Source organism: Hyperoodon ampullatus (genome assembly GCF_949752795.1).
Source record: "Hyperoodon ampullatus genome assembly, chromosome: 12".
In the NCBI taxonomy this organism is placed as follows: Eukaryota; Metazoa; Chordata; class Mammalia; order Artiodactyla; family Ziphiidae; genus Hyperoodon; species Hyperoodon ampullatus.
In genome coordinates, this window is record NC_136925.1 from 49810297 (window position 1) to 49835597 (window position 25301).

Consider the following 25301-nt stretch of genomic DNA (forward strand, 5'->3'; position numbering starts at 1 on the left):
AAGAGTTTGTCTGCCTACAGCAAAGCTTTTGGAGGCATGACATGACTACTTAAAGTGGGAAGGATCCAGGCCCCTGTAGTAACTCCATGAAAGCATTTGTATACCTGTGGTGATATTCAATCAAATCTACTGCCTTATTTGAGTCAGGTTTATTGATGACATCTAATAACAGCTTTCTCATCTCACCTCAGGCACTGAAGGCTAAGTCCCTATCTTTATTAGACATTTTATGCTGCATTGCTCAGTCTGCACACGTTTCCTGCCTTAGTGTATCTGTTCAACATATGTAACAAAAGACATAATCAGGATGAAGTCTCCTTAGGAGAGTAAATTAACAAAGCCTCTAACTGAGAAGATACTGCTAATTTGGCCAGTGTGAATACCAGGAGCAGTCTGCTTTTACCCAACATGGACATACATACATCTTTCATTTTAACAAAATTTAGTCCACGGCAGCCTTGATTGTCCTATCATCCCTTAGGTCATCATGAAAAACTACTCTACTGATGATATGTTAACTGGACCTAGGTGAAAAGGAAGTATCTGGCATTCTACATGTTTTAGTAAAAAAAAATAAATAAATAAAAAATAAAGGTGTGCCAGAGAGTGAGAGATCCAAAAAACTGGGACATTTCATTGGCATCTCAGTGAAGTTTCTGAGTTCTAGTGGCCTAGAATGTCAAGATATCACATGTAACATACATGATGTATTATTAAATCCTATACTATTTACCACCAAGGAAGTGACATAATGCATGATTTTAGCTTCTGTGAGTTTTAGAAGCAACACCTACAATATTTGGGTATGCTTCTCTGATTTATATCAAGTAACCCCTAACTATCAACTTTATGTGACCTAGAGGCTAGAATAAGATCTGAGGCAGGCTCCAAATCTAGAAACTCTATCACTTGAGTCTTTAATCCAGCAGATTCAATGTTCAAACTTAATGGTTGATTAGATACTATACGGAGCTTCTAGAAGGGGCAATACAAGATACACACATGGTCTCCTAACATTTTGGAGCAAATCCATGTTCTCTTTGTTAAATAAATATTCCTGTTTTATGATCCTTATTTGATAAACAATGTCTAGCCCTGCCACCATGTCTACTTTGCTCATAAGCCCAGCTGAGTAAGCACTAGGGTAGCTGAGGAAAGAGGCTGACCCAAACAAAAGGGATTATTTTACCTCCTTTGCAGAAGGAGAGATCAGAGCATTGACATGAGTCAAAAATATTCCCTCAATCTGAGTGTATTCTCAGAGGATCATCTATATACCTCTTCCACCAATCTTCTTAAACCAATCTTCCAAGTGCTTAGAATAATACCTGACACACAGTAAGCACTGTTGTATTTGACATTATTATTACTATGCTTTTGCAGAAAAAGTTTTGAGATATATTACTGGTAGATACATAGGGAAAAACTAAGCAGATGGAAAAATAATGCCTTATTAATGCTAAGAAAAACAAATTTGGGGAGGAGAGGAAATTGAATGCTAATATATCTCTTGAACTGACAGATAATAACATTTAATCTTTTTCAACATAATACCCCTTCCCTTAGCTGCACTTGTCTCTGATTCATGATTTCCAGAAGGTAAACCCTCAATGTTCTGCTGAAGTTGGGAAGAACAGTAACCTAGGCTGAGTGGGTAGGAATTGAGAGAATGTGAGGGCATATCTAAATCTTATAATTTGAACTAATCCTATTATTGAATATCTTAGACTTTCACACCTAATCCTCTATTTTCATCTCCATTTTCAGTGGTGTCTCTAATTCCTGGTATTCCTAGAATACTGTGATAAAAAGTTGCTTCTGGGCATGCCCTGCCAATTTACTTTTAGCTTTGCTGACCTACGAAATCAGTTACAACTTACCCATTTGTTTTGTAGCTCCCTGACATTATATTGTGGATATCTCCATCCCACAATCCTTTCTGAAAAAGTTATCTCCATCAAAACATGGGAGTAAACCAAGAAATAGGAAATTAAATCCCAGGTAAAAGAGAACCCAACTCAGAAGGGAGAAGAAGCAATTCCCAGGATGACGGTGAAGGGAAATCCCAGGAAGGCTGATATATAAGGCTAAAAGATCCTCCAGTACAAACACATGTGATATAAGAAAAAAAGTTAAAATATTACCTGATGTCCTTTAGTTTCTTATTCACAAATATGAACAGGACATGGTCCCTGCCTTCAAGAATGTAAAAACCTTGAGACTATAAAATATAATTGGACAGAATGGTTATAAGGCCCTTGACATTTATGTTGCAAAACAGCAGTCCCCAACCTTTTTGGCACCAGGGACTGGTTTCGTGGAAGACAATTTTTCTATGGACTGGGGTGTGGGGCGGGGAATGGTTTCAGGATGATTCAAGCATATTACATTTACTGTGCACTTTATTTCTGTTATTATTACATTGTAATATATAATGAAATAATTATACAACTCACCATAATTCAGAATCAGTGGGAGCCAAGAGCTTGTTTTCACTTGCCACTCACTGATAGGGTTTTGATATGAGTCTGCAAACAATTGATTTATTATGGTCTCTGTGCAGTCAAACCTCTCTGCTAATGATGATCTGTATTTGCAGCCGCTCCCCAGCACTAGCATCACCACCTCAGCTCCACCTCAGATCATCAGGCATTAGAGTCTCATAAGGAGCGCGCAACCTAGATCCCGTACAGTTTGAGCTCCCGTAAGAATCTAATGCCGCCGCTGATCTGACAGGAGGCAGAGCTCAGGCGGTAATGCGAGCGATGTGGAGCAGCTGTAAATACAGATGGAGTTTGGCTCGCTCACTGCTCATCTCCTGCTGTGCGGTCCGGTTCCTAACAGGCCACAGACCAGTACCGGTGGTTGGGGATGCCTGCTGTAACACAATGCAATGTATGGGTCAGGCATTACATTCTCTGGAACCAGACCATCTGGGTCCAAACACCAGCTTCATTAATTACTAGGTGTGTCATCTTAAAAGGCTTAACTTCTGTGGCTCAGCTGAGTCACTTTAAAAAATGAAGCTAATTAGAGTACCTATTTGATAGGGTGGTTCTAAAATTAAGAGATTTAAATGTGAAACTCATACCAGTACCTGGGACATAATGAGCACTGTACAAGTGTTATGCAGTAGCAGAGGTAGTGTATTTTTTTTTTTTTAGGACAGTCTGGAAATACATTAGTAGATACACAGAAAATGAAGCAAATGGGAAAAAGCCATGCAGTTGTTAACTTCAGAAAAAATAAAGTAGGAAAAAGAAAATAGTCATAGTATACTACTTGGCCCATAAATGAATAATATTTATATAGACACAATAATGTAAACTTTCAATAGTGATTTAATCAAGACTGTGATAAAACTATAGAGCAGGGAGAGAGGGAGAGCAGAGGAAACCTAAGTCCTAAGGCTCAAAATTCTTTAAGACAAGAGATCAGGAACTTCCCTGGTGGTCCAGTGGCTAAGACTCCATATTCCCAAGGCAGGGGGCCTGGGTTCGATCCCTGGTCAGGGAACAAGATCCCACATGTCATAACTAAGAGTTCACATGCCGCAACTAAAGAGCCCGCATGTTGCGACAAAGATACCAAGTGTTGCAACTAAGACCCAACGCAGCCAAATAAATAAATAATTTTAAAGTATTCAAAAAAGATGAGATCAAATCTAAATTTCAAAAATCAAGACATAATATAAGCATGTTATTTAAAAATCTAGAGGTGATTACCAAAAGAAACAATTCAAGGACTTGAAAGTGGCAGCCTCTGAGGAGTGGGAGAAGGATAAGTAGAGGATTACTTATTTTGCATTCTTAAAACCTTTCCCATATTCTCTGGCTGTTTAAACTATATACATTTATTGTTTTAAATAAACAAAAAATAGTGTTTGGTAGATATCAAATAGACCATGAACTAATACCTTCTCCAGCTGCTCTGCCAAAAAAAGATAAACAAAGACTCTTTGCTGGAATTGGAAAGTGAAGTTAAGCTGCACAGAATCTGAACTTTACTCAGTCCTTTGCTTCTGCTCAAATAATTAAAATCAATATTTGTTTTCTAAACTCTAAATCATCTTTCTAAGAAAGTTATTTTCACCTCATTAAATTTTATCTGTAATGTAATGTAACTGAATCAATATGATTTAATTTTCGTCATAAAGAAATGTTTTGGGTGAAGAAATTACGAAAAATTTAAATGCCAATTTAACATTCCTAATGAGTTTGTCTACACTAGAAACCTGAAATAAAATTCCTCCTGAGGAAAGGATTTAGGTCTAACCAGAGGAAACTGGCATTACTGACCTACAAAAATAGAAGTATTCTGAAGGAAAAAACAAACAAACAAACAGAAAAACCTAAGTATATTCAGTCAGAACTCCAGGGCAAAGAATTGTTAACCAGAGTTACCAAAATCCTAAAACTTGCAGGACTGAATGCTAAACATTTAGACTATAATTGGTTACTGCTCTTAAGAGATAGCAATATGTTGTTATATACTTATTAAGAATATAACATTAACTTTATATTGACCCTGTAAATTTTGAGATATTCTTATGTTTTATGTAATATTATAAAATATAAGCACACTAATTAAAGGATTCTTATGCACTGGATAAAAAAGGCTCTTAATATGTATCATTCTATAACGCCAAATAAATTACAGACATCTGATTTATCACTACACACAGATGCATAAAGTGCTGATGCTCACCAGGAGACATCCATATACCCTTGAATAGGTACCAATTAGCATAATCTAGTTATAAGCAAAGATAACTAGGCCAGATTGTTTTTGTTAACAATGTGATCAAGCTATGAGGTGAACCAGCTCACACTAACCACACTGTGAGCCTCTGTGAGGGCGGACTTGAGGAGAGTCCATTTGCCCTGGATGAGTCAGGAGGCTGAGAGTTCTGCAGCTGAGCCATAGGCCCCACTTTCGTGGAAATGGGCATTTTACATCATTGCAAAGCTGGATTTTCAAATACCACACACTCTATAATTTTTCTTTCCCTTACCTCTTCCTCCCCTTCACCCTCAGTGACTTAAAAATTGCAAAGTCATGATGCAAAGATCTATGATTCTTTATCCATAAATCTTAGGACCAAGAATTTAAATTCTTATGCATTTAGCAACAAAATACAGTATACACAGAGTCCAGAGCAATACCTCATAATCAAGCATATTAATATTTCTTTGGCAAAATATATTGATATTTAAATTAGGCAGGCTAAATAAAGACTACAAAGAATCTCATCACTTCAGGTAAGATTAGATGCAGATAGCAAGTAAGTTCTTAGAATTTCAAATCAGAAATTGTGGCACTTGAGGCAGAATAATGCCAAGTTAATATACATTATAATATTCAAAAGTTTAAAAGAATTTGTGCCTATAATGCATGGTATATAGAAATTTATTTTAAAAATCCAACCAAACATCTCTGAATTTCAATTCATTTCTGGAAGTGAAAATCAGTCTCTCCTTAATATGAATGTTTATTTGAACTGTTTCAAGGAATAAAACAATCTCTGAAATTTGGGCCTAATCTTTTCACTTGGTTTGGAATGTATCCTGAATATGGCAGACCCCCCATGAGTTTGCTAATAACCCAAATCAAATCTCACCACCAGAAGAATTCTCTGTTCTTAATTACTATATTCTTTGTATGTCACTTTTTTTTTTTTTTTTTTTTTGGCTGCACTGGGTCTTCGTTGCTGTGCGTGGGCTTTCTCTAGCTGCGGCAAGTGGGGACTACTCTTCGTTACGGTGTGCAGGCTTCTCACCGCGGTGGCTTCTCATTGCAGAGCACAGGCTCTAGGTGCGCAGGCTTCAGTAGTTGTGGAACGGAGGCTCAGTAGTTGTGGCTCGCGGGCTCTAGACTGTAGGCTCAGTAGTTGTGGTACACGGGCTTAGTTGCTCCAAGGCATGTGGGATCTTCCTGGACTAGGGCTGGAACCTGTGTCCCCTGCACTGGCAGGCGGATTCCTAACCACTGCACCACCAGGGAAGTCCCATATGTCAGTTTTTAATTATCACCATCATATCATTAATGTGAGCAGATGGGCACTTGTCCAGGCTACCAGAATGGTTCTGTGAAGTTTACTCTGAGCTATCATCTCTACTTGAATGAAGTCCAAGAATATTCTTTATTTACCTCATGCTTGCAGTCACACGCCTCTTCTCTCCCCCCTGCCACTTTTTCCTAGAATTTCTTCCTTGAATACACTGAAACAACGCATATCTAATAACAGTTTAATTACTTCCATGTATGCATCACCATAAATTCCATGTTATACTTTTATAAACTCTAATCAAGTACATCGTGTGTGTATATTTTACTTAACCAAACAATACAAAAATCCAATACAAAAGATTTCCTTCTGATTAGTACACACAGCATTCCCTGCATGCTCAAAAACAAGAATGAGACAGAAATTACACACACACTAACCACACCTCCAAATCTGGAGCTTAAAGCTTCTGATACCTATAACCATATCTGAAGAGTAGAAAACAGAACAGGGTCAGTTTGCCAATAAAACTCAACATGAGCAACAAAGAGTGAGCAGGGGCTGTGGAGAGCCTGCTCACTAGCGCTATGTACCAAATTCCTATCTCAGTTTCAGAAAGTGCTCTGGGATCTCCTGAAGCTGGAAGTTAGTTCAGATTTCTGTAAGTATAAACAGAGTATAGTTTTTGAACATACAAGTTTGCTGAACTTGTGTGGTATGCATATCCAAATGTTCAATAAAATTTGGACATATGATCAAGAGAAAGCTTAGGGATAGATACACAGATATAGGGTTAGCCAGTAAAGAAGTGAAAATTGAAGCCACTGTAGAAAAAAAAATGGAAAAAGGACTAAAGACATACTCTACAACTCAGTTGGAAAGGTAAGTAGTAGAAAAGGAAAAGTCAACAAAAATGATTGGTCTCTTTATTTCTGGAATCCTTTTTATCAAAGTCATAGAATTCTCCCCAGCAGACCATATACAGCAGTGTAGCACTTAGTAGTTCAATAACTATTTTCTCAATGAATGAACCAAATGAAAGGAAAAAGTGTCGAAAGTGGGTAGAATATAAAATGGTACAGAGAAGTCAAGTAAAATGAATCATAGAAAGAGGGCAGATAGAAATACATAAGGTTTGAAAATATGCCTACACTTGAACTAAGCAAGCCCATTTCTAAAAATTAGTTTTAAAGAAATAATTATGGAGAGATATTTATAAAGATGTACAATAAAAAAATTTAAGGGCTTCCCTGGTGGCGCAGTGGTTGAGAGTCCGCCTGCCGATGCAGGGGACACGGGTTCGTGCCCTGGTCCAGGAAGATCCCGCATGCCGCGAAGTGGCTGGGCCTGTGAGCCATGGCTGCTGAGCCTGTGCGTCCAGAGCCTGTGCTCCGCAACGGGAGAGGCCACAAGAGTGAGAGGCCCGCATACTGCCAAAAAAAAAAAAAAAAAAAAAAAAATTTAAAATAAGCTACATGTATAAAAACAGAAAGTTGGGACTTATCCATGTACTGGAATATTATTTAGTCCTTTAAATTATGAGATAGATAAATACTTATAAGTATGAAAGAATAATTTAAAATAATTAAGGCAGTTTAAAAACAATAAGCATCTTTTTCAAAAAAGTATTTTCAGCCAAAAGAAATATAGGCATGAAGAGGCTAGTGGTGGTTGTCTTTAAGAGGTGTGAGTTTTCCCTTAAGAGGATAATGAGTATTGTTTTCTTTTGTTTTCATTATATTCCAATTATTCTATATAAACAGGAATTCTTTGATTAAGTAAGAATTCTGAATCAGTTACTGATATCTTTGATTAGCAACAGACCATTTGATTATTTAAATTAACTTAATAGAATAAAACTAAATATTGGATATGTACATGTGTGTATATCCAAAATGCAAAATATGGATAGTTTTGCAGTCATATTCTAATTTCCAAGGTTAAAAAAAGATTACAAGATAATTTAAAAATTATTTCTTATTACCAGTGTTAATAAGGTTTAACTCTAGTTAGCATCTGGGTCACTGGAAATAAATAATTTGGTGATTTGTTGTGATGGAATATTAACACTTGTCTATGTCCAAGATAACCAGGCTATTTCTAAACTGAAAAACAAATATGTATTTTTCACTTTTCCTCTTAAAGTCATCTTGCAGGTCAAACTTTTTTACAAAGTTAGTTATACATAAAACTGTTCATTATACTATGTATAAAACTTACTGATTGATAAATATAAAATAACTGAAACACAAATGATTAATTTTAAAGGCTATTCTTTAAGTATAGATTCCTGAGTTTTGCTTTGTAGAAAATTAACAAATAGGCCACATTAAGGTTTCAAGTAAAGAAGTAATAGGTTTTAGGAGAACTATATTAACATTTTTAACCATATTAAATTTTAATGTGTATAATTAAGAATGACTACCTAAGATTTAAGATGTTAAAAATAAGCAATTCTACAGTCTATAACTAAAACTTAATTTTTAGTTTGATATAAAGAAAACTATTAATATTAAATAATGATGTAATTCTTTCTCTATAAGATATACAGTTTTCATACAGAAATAAAATATTTTAGGGAAGAGTATAAAATTCCTCTAACCTACAGATGGTTGACAAAATCTTAAACTGCTAAGCCCTGAGCAACACCAAAAGTTTCCAGGGGATATTACAACAATAATAAAAGGCAATAAGAGCAAAGATGAACAAGCAGGACTACATGAAACTAAAGTGCTTCTGCACAACAAAGGAAATCAACAGAATGAAAAGGCAACCTACATAATGGGAGAGAAAAAGTTGCAAATCATATACATGATGAGGGGTTAATAACCAAAATATATAAAGAACTCATATAACCCAATAGCAAAAAATAAATAAATAAATAAATAAATCTGATTTAAAAATGGGCAGAGGGTCTAAATAAACTTTTTTTCCAAAGACAACATACGGATGGCCAACAGGTACATGAAAAGATGCTCAACATACCTAATCATCAGGGTAATGCAAATCAAAACCACAATGAGAACACCTCACACTTGTTAGAATGGCTATTATCAAAAACAACAAGAAATAACGTTAGTGAGGATGTGGAGATAAGAGAACTCTTGTGCACTGTTGTGGGAATGTGAATTGGTACAGCCATCACGGAAAACAGTACAAAGGTTCCTCAAAAAATTAAAAGTAGAACTACCATATAATCCAGCAATTCCACTTCTAGGTATTTACCCAAAGAAAATGAAAACACTAATTCAAAAAGATATATGCACCCCCATGTTCACAGCAGCATTATTTATAGTAGCCAAGACATGAAACAAATTACCATTGATGAATAAATGGATAAAGAAAATATGGTATATATAATGAGATTATTCAGTGATAAAAAACAAAATCTTGCCATTTGCAATAATATGGATGGACCTTGAGGGCATTACAGTAAGTGAAATAAGTCAGAAAGACAAATACTGTACGATCACTTACATGTGGAATAAAAAAAAACCCAAATAGCTCAGATACAGAGAACAAACTGGTGATTGCCAAGGGCAGGGGGTTGTGGGGGGTTGCAAAATGGGTGAAGAGTGTATTCCCTATTTGAAAGCTGCTAAGACAGTAAATCTTAAAAGTTCTCAACACAAGAAAAAAAAGATTCCTGTAACTATGTATGATGATGATCTTAACTAGACTTTTGTGGTGACCGTTTCACAATACATACAAGTATCAATTCATTATGTTACACACCTGAAATTAATATGTCATGTTAATTATAGCTCAAATTATCGAGGACAAAAACCTCATTGTGCCTTAATTAGTGCCCTTAAAAGACAGGTGTTCAAGAAAATAATTTGCACCCAGCATATAATAAATGTACAACTTTCTTTAAAGAAGTTTCCAGGCAACTGTTTTTAATCAACAGATTTAGCAAATGAATGTTAAACAAATAACCAAATAGTACTTGGCAATGTGGTGGACATGAAAGTAAAAGAAAATGACACTCCCTTGGGAAGTTTAAGTTTTAGTCAGAGATAGAAATAAAATTAAGAATGTGTGAATGACAAAAAAGGCAAAGGACATTCAGGAAAATTATCAGAGTGTTCTTATAATAAGTCATGGAGAAAGTAATTCATGAAGCAAGCTTTGCCTTGAAGGATGATCCAAATTTGTACAAAGACAGCAAAAGTGAAGACAATATTCAAGACAAACAGGTATAGAGGCAATAATAAACACTGTGCTTGAGGGAGATAAGTCTAACCTACTCAGAGCATTAGTTCGGGCTGAGGAAGGTGGAAAATATTATACACAGGAAAGGTGGAGATATCCTGGAGCTCCTTGAAAGGCCCATAATAGAGTCTGGAATTGCCAGTTATTTAAAATGGGAAGATGGAGAGCTTTATAAAGATGCTATTCTCGGGCTTTCCTGGTGACACAGTGGTTGAGAGTCTGCCTGCCGATGCAGGGGACACAGGTTCGTGCCCCGGCCCGGGAAGATCCCACATTCCACGGAGCGGCTGGGCCCGTGAGCCATGGCCGCTGAGCCTGCGCGTCCGGAGCCTGTGCTCTGCAACGGGAGAGGCCACAACAGTGAGAGGCCCGCGTGCCGCAAAAAAAAAAAAAAAAAAAAAAAAAAAAAAGATGCTATTCTCTTCTGCATTAATTACCTCACATTTTTCATTATCTTAAAATCCAATTCCTCAATAGGTAGCCAGGTTAAAGAGAATGAGAACCACATCATATTTACACATTATTACATCTCCCACATGTAGCACAGAGCATACTATCTGAAAGTGAATTATAATGCTCAAACCACTTGAAGTGTTTTATATAATCTTTGTTCTTAAGCTCTAGGAAATGCTGGGGAAATAATTACCTCTGGAGTGAAAAAACAGCTATTTGAAATTCAGCAATTCCTTCTGTTTCACTAGGGTTTCTTTTCCTTTTCTATAAAATTCATTTAGAATTTAAAATAGAAACCATATTATGATTCCATTTTTATAAAATATTTCCATACAGCTATTCTTCTGTCTGTATATGCATAGAAGACATCCAGAATGATTTTCCTCAGTGTTAATAATATCACTTTCAGAGTTAGGAGGACTTTCATTTAATTTATTATATTTAATTTCCTGCATTGGTTAATTTCTTTATAATAAAGACAAATTATTGTTTGGAACACAAAGAAAGAAAGTTAAGATGACTCAAGATTGAACAACTAAATAGATAGTTGGGCCATTTAATGAGATGGGAATGAAAGATTTGTTTTGTTTTTGTGGGAGAAGACCCAAGAATTCAATTTTAGACAAGTTTGTGATATCTGAGAAATGTATGAATTGAGATATCAGGATGAAGTCATATATATGAGTCTGGTAGCTCAGAATGATAGTTTAGATTGGGGATATAAATTGGGGCATCCGTTGGCATACAGATGATACTTAAAGGCAAAGGAGTAAGTGGATGAAATAGGGGCAGAGTGTAAAGAAAAAAAGTGGACCCAGGACCAAGCCCTGAGTATTCTAACATTCAGAGGTTGCTTAGAGAATGAAAAGGAGGAGAAACTGCAGCCATAGGAGTATGTGGTATCACAGAAGCTAAAAGAACTTTCACATAGAAATGGCCCATTATGTCAAATGTTACTTACAGTAAGATGAGAATCAAGAGAAGAATCCACTAGATTCATCAGCATAAAAGTTATAAGTGACCGTGAGATGAGCAGGATGTGCAGTTCTGACAGAACTGTAAAATCAGTGTCAAATCTAAGGGGGCTGAGGAGTAAGCAGAGGTGAGCAAGTAGGGACAGTTCGTATAGATATGTTTTGCTGCAAGAGGCAGAGAAACAGGACAGTGACTGCAGAGAGATGTGATGTCGAGGAGTTTCTTTGTGCATGTGTTTTGTTTCATTTCATTGTGAAATGGGACATGTGAAGGCATGTCTGCACACGGATACCAGTAGTAGAAAAGGACAGGCTGGAAGTGGAAACAAAGAGGATAGGAGGGCTAATCAAAGGAGCAACCTTCTTGTATATTAGTCATTTACAGTATAAGATTTGTAAGAAGATCTTGGCAAATAAAAATTCAGAAACTTAAATAGAATGTGATGCTGTTGAATATGAAAATCCACATTTCCTTAAGCCCCAAATTAGCCTCATCTAAGCGCTGTGGTAAACCTAAAGAAATTGTATCAAACTTACCATCATGCTTGTCTAGATTTTTGAAGCAAGGGGAAAAAAAATAAAGTGAATGGAACAAAGCAATGCTAAATGTAGAAATCAAACACATTAATGAGATGATTTACTGGGAGGGAACGGTACAATTAAAAACAAAAAACTGTGGAAGTGAAAGAAAATGATACAGGCAAAAATCTGAAATACATAGAAACACGAGATTTATATAATACTAAGCTATGATTTAAATTATCACCACTGGACCTCAGTGACCAATGTTAGACTGAAACAGTAGACAAATGAAAGTAAACTTTCATAGACAAATGGAAGTTTCATTTAAAAAATGAAAGTAAACTTTCATAGAAAAGTGAAAGTTTCATTTAAAAAATGAAAGTTAACTTGAGATGCATAACTTAAAAATACAACTGAGTATTAAGAATGGACTTCAAAATACCATGAAATTTCTTGTCAAAGAAAAATTTGTTAAAAGACACATAAAATTAAAATACAAACTGTTCCTCAAAAAGTGGTTTTGTCATTTTCTTTGTCTGAATGCTGATATTGTAAACAGCACATTTCTTGGCAGATGTGGAAGACTACTGAGATACTGAAAAAATGAAGTCAATTTATTTCCTAAGTAAAACTCAAAAACCATATACAGCAAGTAGACAGATGTAAAGAAACAAAGTGCTGCTACTTTATATCTATTACTAACATTTTTATAGTCTTGCTATGTGCCAAGCACTGCTATAAGCCCTTCTAATTTTTCATATGTAAGTCTCATGGTAACTCTGTGAGGAAAAGTATAAAATTATCCTCCATTTTACAGATTGGTAACTGAGATCTCACTTCACAAAACTAGTAAACAGTAGGTAGACTAACTCCAGAGTCCATGTTGCTGACCACTATATTGCACGGCTATTATATGTATCAACAATGGGATGGCAAATTTTCTAGTGTAGGATTGAATGACTCCATTTAGACATTATGAGAAAGCATACACTATGCAAATTAATATATTTTATTCCCAGGAGCATTTTACTTCTTGGATTGCTTTTTACATGACTTAAAATCCTACTGCTAAATATTTTGCCAGAAGAACACCAAAAGAAAATCTTACTCTATAAAAGAAAGAAAACATACAGAAAAAAAAAATTCACTCAATGTATTAATAACAAGAGACCAAAATCTATGTTCTATAATTAGAAAACTCAGAAACATACTTGCTATGCAAAAGGAGATTCTACTGATAGATTTTCCCCAGAATTCCTCATCACTGCTTGCTATATGATTATCTGATGCTATTCACAGAAAGTTAAAATTTAATGTGAAAGTACGTTTTGAGATAAAGAGCATACCACCCCAAAGAACTATAATAGCTGCAACTTTTTTTCCTACCTTCTTTGAACTATAAAGTCCAAAAATGAAGCTCAGCTATTAATGAATGTAAAAAAAAAGGCTTAAGACTTATACGCTACCATTAGAGAAATCTAATTTTAGAAAAGTAATTGCTTTATTTCTTAGGTAGAACATTCTCACTGACCCCCTCCCCCTCATACTTGAAAAAGTTACTTTGCTAGTAGAAGGGAAATCATGAACCTATGAAAGTGAAAATTTTCTTTAATTCAGCTGCTTTTAAATGTTAAGGAATATAAATTCAACCAGAAAATATTTAAACCTTGGGTTAAAGAGTATGATTAACATTGAGGAGCAACATTTGGGCGAGAAAAATCATCCATTTCCAGGTCTCTTTCAAGACTACATTATGGCAGAAGTCCAATCCAACACCAATCCAGGGAAGCCCCAGTTGACTCCTGAGTAAACTGAATAGTACACAGAATGCCTCCAATGAATCGAGCAAAAGTGAAAGACACTGTGATAGTACAGAACCTAAATGTGGCAAAGGCCATAATGTAAAAATCTAATGACTATAATTTACTTTGTAATATTACAGGAAGACAAATTACCTTTAAACATGTTTTAAAAATTAGCTTATTTTAAATACTTTTTAAAAGTATATAGAACATATCCTTAACTGTTTTTGCAATAAGAAAACATCAAGTGAAATTCAGCATCTTACCTTAGACCAAAGATGTGTGATTGTTCATAGTTGAATAAAGAACGAGTCTTGGCTTCAGAATTCAGAATTATAAGTCTGTCAATAATATCCTGTAAAAGAGACTTAGAGTTAGACTGTTCTTGGCTGAAACCATTTAAAGAAAATCAAATCAACAAATATTTATTTAGATTTGTGGTTCTCAAACTCGGCTTTGCATTTGAACGGTAGGGAGCTGTTTAAAAAAACATTTTTTAATTAAGCCTAAATCTCACCCCTAGAGATTCTGAATTAATTGGTCTGGGTGTGGTATGAGCATCAAGACGTGTAAACATTCCTGAAATGAATCAAATGTTCAGCCAAAGCTGCTTATTGCAGCCAGTTAAATACCGTTTAAACTGCTAAAAATGTAAACTACCTTGAAAAACAAATATGAACTCTAAAAATGGACGCATGAACAGTGGATTTAAATAGTTTTATCTAGGAACTATTTGAGATTTTGTTAATAGATATTCTCTGCTCATGTAAATCAGTGGTTTCCAACCCTGAGCAAACACTGTAATCACCTAGAGAACTTAAAAAGTAAATATAGGCCCTCCCTGGCAGCGCAGTGGTTAAGAATCCGTCTGCCAATGCAGGGGACACGGGTTCGAGCCCTGGTCCGGGAAGATCCCACATGTCGCAGAGCAACAAAGCCCGTGTGCCACAACTACTGAGCCTGCACTCTAGAGCCCGTGAGCCACAACTACTGAGCCTGCTCTCTAGAGCCCACGAGCCACATCTGAACCTGCATGCAACAACTACTGAAGCCTGCGCGCCTAGAGCCCGTGCTCTGCAACAAGAGAAGCCACCACAATGAGAAGCCCGCGCACTGCAACGAAGAGTAGCCCCCACTCTCTGCAAATAGAGAAAGCCCACGCACAGCAAAGACCCAACACGGCCAAAAAAAAAAAAAAAAAAAAAAAAAAGGTCAATATAATAGCTGCCCAAGCTCTATCCCAAAGAAATTAAGTCACTATCCCTGGGGTATGATTCTGGCATTAACATCCTTGTAAAAGCTTCCCAAAGTTGTTGCAATGGGTAACCATGGTTAAAAATCACTGATGCAAGTACAGAGAGAACCTGATGCCTAGGTGCCATCAACTGTCCCAAGCACTGACAATTTAAGCCTATCACAAAATTTTGAGCATTTTCTAAAAGGCTTTCTTTCTATAAGACCTGGCTTTTGTGCATATCTTTGGGTTCAGGTCTAAGAAATTTATTCGTAGCAAATACTTGTCTGTCTCATTGATCACTTTCCTGACCAAGAAACTTGTTACTTTCCATGAGTTTAAATTCAAGATATTTCTGTGACCAACAGAGCAAAAGAAGAACGGTTATGCTAGGGAATAAAGTCACATAATATTTCCTGAGGTCTATATAGATGATAGTACAAACATATCAAATATGTAAGAGGCCAGGAAATAAGACTGTAAGGAGGAGGAAATAATGGATCTTAAAATCACATCTGAAAAATACTGAAGACACAGTAAAAACTGGATTTTGTATGAACTTACCAACTGAAAGTTTACATGGAACACTTAGGAATGCATTTACCATTCTACAAACATCTTGTAAAATGTGTAAATAATATTAGCACAAAGAGTTTACAATCAGCAAATATTAAATAAACTGCCTAACAATGAAGAATGAAAAGATTGCTATCTTACATAATCTGTCTTTGTTGGCTGCTACTTAGCTGGACACTCATTTCAAAACAGTACGTGACACCCTGTGACTCCAAAGTTCTAGTTCTGAATCTAAGTACTAGATACTGTATGAATACAAGGTAGAGAATGTATTACCAACAAGCTAATAGCAGCTATCTATCAATGATAATGCATTTTCAGAGAACAAATGTTACAGTAAATAAATTCTTCTTCAAAGAGGATTACACTGATGGATCACCACTTAGGGAAGTAAAGGAAACTCCTGGGAAGCCCACCTTATGGAGAAATTCGGTTTCTAAGCACTACAATGTGTGTCAATAAGGCAATCAGTTTCCTAAATTAAGCAACAGCTTCTGAGAAATAAGTTAGTGCAAGTAAGGCTTGGGACTTAAAAAGGAGCCTGAAACTCTGTGCTTTTTTAAAAGCATATTGTCTAGCTTGAGAATATGTTCAGTAGTCTAGTAAGCCAGAATGAAACCAAGACTGGAAAAACAAAGAGGAATATGCATTCTCTATAAATCAATATATGTTTGAGTGCCTATTCTGTTTACAATTGTCCCAATGGCTGTGTTTGTGCTAACTGATCCCTTTTACTTAAAGGGCCAAGTGAAGGGTGAGGAATATGTCAACCATAATGCCAATACTCCTACACCTGCACTATTAGGAGTGGTTTGTGATTGGTTAGTCCATAAACATCCATGAACAAAACTCAGTCTATTAAGGTCCTCCCTTAGGGTTTTTCAAAGTGGGGAGTGTCTTCGTCCATTCTGGATGCTGTAATAGAATAGCATAGACTGAGTGGCTTATATATAATAGAAAGTTTATTTCTCACAGTTCTGGAGGCTGGTTAGTCCAACATCAAGTTGTCAGAGATTTTGTGTCCGGTGACGACCTACTTTCTAGTTCACAGACAATCAGTCATCTTTTTGCTGTGTCCTCAGATGGCAGAAGGGGTGAGAGGTTTCTCTAGGGTTTTTAATAAGGCACTAGTCACCCCATAAAGACCTTACCTCCAAATACTATCACACTGGGAATGAGGTTTCAACATATGAATTTGGGGGGTATACAAACATTCAGTCTATAGACAGGAGGTAGAGGAAAATGCCACTCTGGTGGTGTAGTGAGTTGAATGGTGACTCCCTCTAAAAAAAAGATATATCTATGTTCTAATCCCCAGAACCTATGATTGTTACCCTATTTGGAAAAAGGGTCTTTGCAGAGGTAAGTAAATTAAGGATCTTGAGAATAAGATCATCCTGTATTAGGCAAGTGGGCCCTAAATTTAATGACAAGTGTTCTTATAAGAGAAAGACAGAGAGATTTAAGAAAGAAAAGGAGACAGCCATGTGAAGATGGAGGCAGAAATTGGAGGGATGCAGTAACAAGCTATGAAATGCCTGAAACCACCAGAAACGAGAAGAGGCAAGGAAGGATTCTCCCCTGGAAACTTTGGAGGGAATGTGGTCCTGTTGACACCTTGATTTCAGACTTCTGGCCTCCAGAACTGAGAGAGGATAAATTTGTTGTTTTAAGCCACCCACTTTGTGGTAATTTGTTATGGTAGCCCTAGGAAACTAACACAAGGGGGGATGGTGAACGTGTCAGTATGGAATGACAGGTAGTCCCTCCCGTGTGTTCTTCTATAGAGGACACCATCTGCAGAAGAACATATTAATAATAACTACGGCAAACAATTATATAGCACTTATCTGCCAGTCAATGATTTAAACCTTTATATTTAATTTAATTCAATTCACTTAATTCTTACAACAACGCTGAGATAGTAACAGTATTGCCCTCTTTTTAACAGAGGAGAAAATGGGTCAAACTTGTCCAAGGTCACACAGCTTGTAAGAGGCAGAACCAGGAATCTAATCCAGGCAGTCTGGCTTCAGAATACAAACTCTTAACCACTATGCTATGTATATGCCTTTCAATAAAGCCAAAATGGAGAGCAATAAAAGGAAAGGGGGTGGGGAAAGCAAGAGAGACAGATGTCGACCTGACTGAATTCAAAGTTCTATTTCCACTTGTCCCTAATTTTATTGCAAGATGGTAAGTCAATTCCTTTTTTGCCTAAACTAATCAAATTGAGTTTCTCCAATAACTAAAGGGGTCCAACCTAATATACAACATATATAAACAGACAGAAAAGAAATAGAAAAGCAATTGAAAAATATATCTGTCAGAGGAAAAGAATATTTTGTGTCATTCATCTTTAATATACACAAGTACAAGTTGGAAGTTGTTCCAGGGCTTAGAATTTTGGTAGATATTCAACAGGAAACCATGAAGAGTGAAGGCCAAATATTCTTAAAGTATAAAGAATTTCTTAAAATTGAGAAACATAACACAAATAGAAAAAAAGCAAAAATAAGTTGAAAGACCATTATGAGAAGAAGAAACGTCAATGGACATTAAACATATGAAAAGATATTCTGCTCCTAATGAGAAAAATATAAATTAACACTTCTTTCCTGTCAGACAAATATCTAAACCACTGACCACATTATCTTCTATGAGCCTGCCAGGAAACAAGCACTGTAATATCTTATTGATGGGAATGCAGAAGAATTATTCCCTGTGGTTGGAAATCTAGCAATACATACCAATATTACATACGAATTTACCTTTCAACGCAGTGACCCCACTTATAGAAATCCAGCCCCAAAATCAGTAGTAGGCAGAATTCTAAGATGGCTCCAAGATTCTCAGGCCTTAAACACTAATGTATCAATAGGTAGTGCTGTAAAGAGATTTTGCAGATGTAATTAAAGCCCTTAATTAGTTGATTTTAAAAGGAGATTATCAGGGTGGCTCTGATCTCATCACATGAAACACTTAAAAGCCTAGTTTTCTCTGACTGGTCACAGAAGAGGAAGTCAGAGAGATTCAAAGCATGAGTGAAGTTCTTCAATGCTGACATGGAGGGAACAATCTGACAAAGCCCTGAAAGCAGCCCCCAGCTGACAGCCAGCAGGAAATCAGGCACTTCAATCCCACAACTATAAGAAACTGACTTCTGCCAATAACAAGAACGAATTTGTTATCGTGGATTTTCCCCAGAGCCTCCAGACAAGCACTCAGCCTGGCCAACATTTTGATTTCAGTCTTTTTAATACTCTGAGCAGAAAACCCAGGCGCACAGTACTTGACTTCTGACCTATAATAAGTGGGTGTTTTAATTTGCTAAGTTGGTAGCAATTTGTTACGCAGCAATACAAAAAAAAAAAAATTACAGACATACTGGTAAACACAAGATAAGCCAAGGCTATTAATTTCGGCATAATTGATAACAGCAAAAGACTGAAAGAAACCAAGGGTTCACCAATAGACAACTGGATAAATAAACTCTAGTACATCCACACAAGAGCACTATGTAACTGTAAAAAAGCATGAGTAAGAGCTCTATGTACTACTAAGGAGTAATCTCAAAGATAGAGGATCAGGACTTCCTGGTGGTCCAGTGGTTGAGAATCCATCTTCCAATGCAAGGGATGAGGGTTCGATCCCCGGTCTGGGAAGGTTCCACATGCCACGAAGCAACTAAGCCCGTGCGCCACAACTACTGAGCCTGTGCTCTAGAGCTTGTGAGCCACAACAAGAGAAGCCACCGCAATGAGAAGCCTGTGCATTGCCATGAAGAGTAGTCCCAGCTCACTGCAACTAGAGAGAGCCCGCACGCAGCAACAGACCCAACGCAGCCAAAAATAAATAAATAAATTTATTTTAAAAAACTAAATAAAAGACCAATCCTAACATAAGTGGAAAGATATTTCTGACTATGCACTGTAGAACATCCACGAAAACCTGAGAACAAACATCCAAGCCATGGTGCTAAATTAAATAATTAATTTGTACTTGTGTTCCATAACAGATTTCAATAAAGGTAATAATATTAGAAATATTTTAAAAAACCATTCACTGGATATCTACTATGTTCTATATGTAAATATGACTAAGATATCCTACTTGCTCTCAGGCCCTCACAGTATAGTAGGGAAGACAGGCACATAAATGGCTAATTATAAAACTACTTAAGAAGTACCAAGATACAGGAATTGAGACACAGATGTAGAGAACAAACGTATGGACACCAAGGGGGGAAAGCCGTGGTGGGGTGGCGGGGGTGGGATGAATTGGGAGATTGGGATTGACATGTATACACTGATGTGTATAAAATTGATGACTAATAGGAACCTGCTGTATAAAAAAATAAATTTAAAAATTAAACAAGCAGGGCTTCCCTGGTGGCGCAGTGGTTGAGAGTCCGCCTGCCGAGGCAGGGGACACGGGTTCGTGCCCCGGTCCGGGAAGATCCCGCATGCTGCGGAGCAGCTGGGCCCGTGAGCCATGGCCGCTGAGCCTGCGCGTCCGGAGCCCGTGCTCCGCAACGGGAGAGGCCACAACAGTGAGAGGCCCGCGTACCGCAAAAAAAAAAAAAAAAAAAAAAAAAAATTAAGCAAAAAAAATAGAAGTGCCAAGATACAAGTAAGGATAAGATAAAATTGGAACACTTCAAGATTATAAAAGTTTAATGATAAAAATACCTATCTTTATGTTTTAGTCATATAAATCATCAAAAATTTCCCAAAGTAGAGAAAGTTTAAAAAAATAAAATGTTTAGGGTCAAAAAGAATTAGAAGAATTCAAAATGTCAAAACTGTAAAAAAAAGACAACACACAGGACAAAGTGACCAGAAATAAAAGTAATGATTAACAATAGAATTTCAGAACTAAATAATTCTTTACTAATGCATATATACACATATTTATGTGTGTTCAATTCATAAACTTACTCAAAGATGAGGAACTAAATGTCTCTGAATGATTAAAACAAATTACCCATCTTAGAGCATGAATATAAAATAAGTCTCAAATTAAATAAATATGTATATACTGCCCTCATGGGGCAGTAATATGTAGTTCATTTAAAATATAAGCAGAGGGCTTCCCTGGTGGCGCAGTGGTTGAGAGTCTGCCTGCCGATGCAGGGGACGCGGGTTCGTGCCCCGGTCTGGGAAGATCCCACATGCCGTGGAGCGGCTGGGCCCGTGAGCCATGGCCGCTGAGCCTGCGCGTCCGGAGCCTGTGCCCCGCAACGGGAGAGGCCACAGCAGTGAGAGGCCTGCGTACCGCAAAAAAAAAAATAAATAAAATAAAATAAAATAAAATAAAATATAAGCAGAAAATGCATTGGACTCCTTGGATACAATTTATTAACGTAAGTCACCTAAAAATAATTCATACACATACTTCTATATACGCCGAATCTCTTTCCTAGTTGGGAAGCCTTAACCTTATTATTTCAATAGGTGCCACCACTGTTAGACAGCTGGATCAAAGATTCCATTTACAGATAGTTCAGAAGCTAACATTCTATAGGTTAATAAATTAAACAGTCTTTAAATGTGATTTAGTATAGCTTTTTTTCTGTTAAATTGCATTTTTACTACAAATCTTAAAAAGCGGCACTATAAAAGTGAAAGATTAAAAGAAAATGACTTACAATAACCCTCGCTGGGACTTCACGAAGAGAATATTCTTCTTTATTAGGAAGACCTTGATTGCCTACAAGCTCATAAACAGCAGGATAAGATAACAGGTTCACCAGTGCTAGAAAAGACTGGGGTGGGAGGGGGAGAAAAAACCAATCGTTCAAATGGTTCATTTTTTTTTTTAACCACATCCACGGAAGAGTCATTAATGTGAAGGGCAATTTTTAAAATAAGCCTAATCAATCCATATAACTGAAATATATGCATCTATGATAAGTACAAAATAGTTAACGTCAACAATGATCCATGTACTAACAATACATAACAACTGTAACAAAACATAAATGAGAACTGGAAAATGCTTTCAAATATCACACATCTCTTGAAAGTTAGGTTCTGACAAAAAATGAAATGAGCCATCATTCTCATTCTTTGCACTGTTATATCTGATGCATAAGAAAATATAAGAAAAATACTTTGGGGCTCTGGAGCAAGATAATAAATTCTATACATTATAGCACTCAGGTCACAAGGCTATCTTTATCCTTTAACTACATTCACTGGAAATTCAAGTAATCTAAATATAGTTATTAGAAAATGCCATGGCTTTTCCTATCAAAACCCGCTCATTTTCTGGTGCAATCTTACCAAGGTAATCTCTCCGTGAAATTTTTAAGCTCCTGCTCTTGTCTTATTGACAAGAATCTGAATATTTTTCTCCAGCACAGTTCATTCTTTGGATCCCCTTGCAGAAGCATGCAGTGGTTGCCCATTACTAAACATCAGATCTAAACTCCTTAGCATGACTTTCAAGGCACTTTACTAATTAACACCTTTCTTCTCTTCACAGTGTCAAAAGCCTCAATTCCCCCGTTAAGTTTCTTCAGCTTGAAGTCACCACTGCAGTTAATCAAATCTGCCTGTGGTCTCTTTCAAGTGACTGCCACATATATGAACCTCTCTTATCCTACTAAAGAGCTCCCTCTTGCCCTCCCACTTACTCATTATCCTACTTCATTAAGCTTTCAAATATTTGCCACATTTTTTCTAGAAGGCTTTCCAATTAAGTCTGTCCACCTCTAGAAGGTCTGTATTCTGCCAATACTTGTATATTTAGTTTGTATTGTATTAACTGCACTTATTTGTATCTACTAAGTTTTCTGCTTGTCATTTAAAAATGTTCACTAGACTCAGAAATTCTGAGGATCAAACACATTAAGAATTTTCACTAAAATCAGAACACTGAGGTAATTAAAAGAATAGTTAATTCAATCTCTCATGTAATAGATGAGAAAACTTGAGGACCAGAGAAGTGAAGTGACTTGGCCAAAGACATATAATCAAAAAATTGGTAGCAGAACTAATCGTATTTTATTTCCAGGCTAAGATTACTCATTACAAAATAAATAATCTTCATACACTATTTAACAGTATCACCCTTGCTCCGTAGTCCTGACTGTTCAATAAAATGTTCTGTGGTGATGGAAATGTTATGTTCTGAGCCGTACAATATGATAGTCACTAGCTACATGTGACTACTGATGAGCACTTAAGATATGATTAACGTAACTGAGGCTGAATTTTTAACTTTAGTTTTAAATTTACATAGCTATATGGGGCTATTGTCTATCATACTGCAAAAGGAAAGCTATAGAGAGAAGGAGGGAGGAACTGGACTGAAACTTTTAAATGTACCTTATTATATATTGAAGCTACATCATCGTTTCCTAAAATTTAAATGACAAATTAAATCCCGAAAGAAAACAGAATCCCTAGGGAAGAATAATATCTAGATCTACAAGCTGGGCGCTCAGACTGTTTACTACAATGAATTATTTCTAGATTTTTCAGCACATTGTTTAGGGGAATGTACAATTTTTTTTAAGGAAAAAAGTTAATTATTAGTTTATACTGACCATTTCTAATTCAAAGTCAAAGAAGTTAAATAAAATCCCTGTAACCCTAAATTTGAATTAGAAATACTTCCTAGGGATTAAGAATTAGTATTGTACTACTTTATGTAAAATTTAAGAATCCTGTACCCATACAAATTTGTATAACATTTTATAATTTGTTTGTCCTGTATGGTATAGCTGTCGTATGTTACCTTTAAGTAGAAAATAAATCCAACTATATATCAGTTTTCTTTTAAAGAGTCACATGTACTTACAAGAAATTGAGAAAAACAACAGGCGAGTGAGTATATAACTATTTGAAATTTCTTCTTTTAATCCTAAAAACCCAAATATGTATCAGGTATTTTCCTTCAACCTAAAGAAATTCCTTTAGTTTTATCTAAAATGCAGGTTTGCTGTAAAATATTTTCTTAGCTTTTAAATTTATTTTGCTTTTATTAAGAATATTTTTGCTGGATATAGAAATCTAGGTGGACTTTTGTTTTCCCTTCCCAACACATTAAAGTTGTTTCATTGACTTCTGGTGTGCAGAAGAGAATCTAGCAAAGTTTTCTGCTGTTCCCCTATATGTAATGTGTGACTTTCTATTCCTTCTTTCAAGATCTCCTCTTTAGCTTTAGTTTTCAGCAGTTTACGTGTCTACAGTGAGCCTTTCTGTGGTTTCTTTGTATTTTTATTTTCCTTCTTTGCATATTCTGCCTTGGAATTTACTAAGTTTTTTGACCTATAAACTTACATCTTTCCATAAATTTGGAAGTTTTCAGCTATTATTCAAAAAACTTTCTGCTCCATTCTCTCATATTCCTGGTGTTCCAATCACACATCTTAATCCTTTTGATAAGGTCTCACAAAACACAACTTTTTCCTAATTTTTTTCTCTGCTTTTTGGACTCTAATTTTTATTGATTTATCTCAAGTTCATTGAATTGAAATGACATTATTTCTTTTGTCATCTTTAAACCTTATGTTAAGCCCACCTAGAAAATTCTCTCAGATAACTTTAGTTCTAGAATGTCAATCTGGTTCTTAAATAGTTTCTGTACTAAGATTTCTAATTTCTTCATTCATTACAAGCATATTTTCTTTTACATGCTATTTATGATAACTGCTTTAAAATTCTTGGCAAATAATTCCAACTTCTACAGTTCACAGTCAAGCTCTATCAGTTGCCTCTTCCCAGCAACATTTCTTTTATTCTTCATATGTCTAGTAATTTTGGATTATATTCCATATATTGTAAGGATATGGTGTGGAGATGCTGGATTTTGTTATATACCCCCCAAGGAGTGCTGATTTTAATTTAGTAGTTAACATGACTGAACTCAAATTCTAAATTCTGACCCCTGTGGTAGGTGAGATCTGTTAAGTTCAAGTATATAGTTTGAGGGACAGTCACATATTTGGACAGAGTACATACACAGAGTTTGGAGGGCCTGATATGTGCCTCTCCTTCCCCTCCTTCCATATTCCAGTTGTTGTGTAGCCCTAAATTTTGTGTTCTGGTTTTTCAGGCTTGTTACAGTATGGATTTCTATCTGTGGAGCATCAACTGGTACTTGCCCTCAGGTGTAAGTCAGTTAAATCTAGAATCTCTAGCAGTAACATTCTCTTCATCCACATATTGACTTCTCTCCATATTTTGCCTATTTTTAGATATTCCAGTTGGCTTATTTTTCCTGAGTTTTAAGTGTTCTCTCCTGGAGGAAATTAGTCCACTATTACAGAAAGCAGAAAAGCAGAAATTCTGATTTTGAAAAAATTTTACAACACTCTTTGAACGAAAACTTCCTAAGCCACCATAAAGTCAAAGTCAGGAAGCATTTAATTTTAGTGAAAATTGGTGAACATATTAAATATATAAAAGCCATTAAATTATAATAAGCCACTGAGTGCCTAAGAATTTTTTTTGCCACATTACTATATACTATATGCCATATGCTATATACTATAGCATCTTCTGCCC

General features: G+C 36.0%; 1 protein-coding gene across 2 annotated transcripts in view; it reads right to left on the reverse strand.

Annotated features, from left to right (window-relative positions):
• Positions 1-25301, reverse strand: part of TBC1D32 (TBC1 domain family member 32) — a gene marked incomplete at its 5' end in the record, with an annotated part of 177787 nt that overhangs the window by 74004 nt on the left and 78482 nt on the right. For both annotated transcript variants that reach the window (XM_079716346.1, XM_079716345.1), the window contains 2 exons: positions 14240-14328; positions 21434-21550. In XM_079716346.1, the coding sequence (XP_079572472.1) occupies positions 14240-14328; positions 21434-21550 (206 nt within the window). The remainder of the gene's footprint in view (positions 1-14239; positions 14329-21433; positions 21551-25301) is intronic.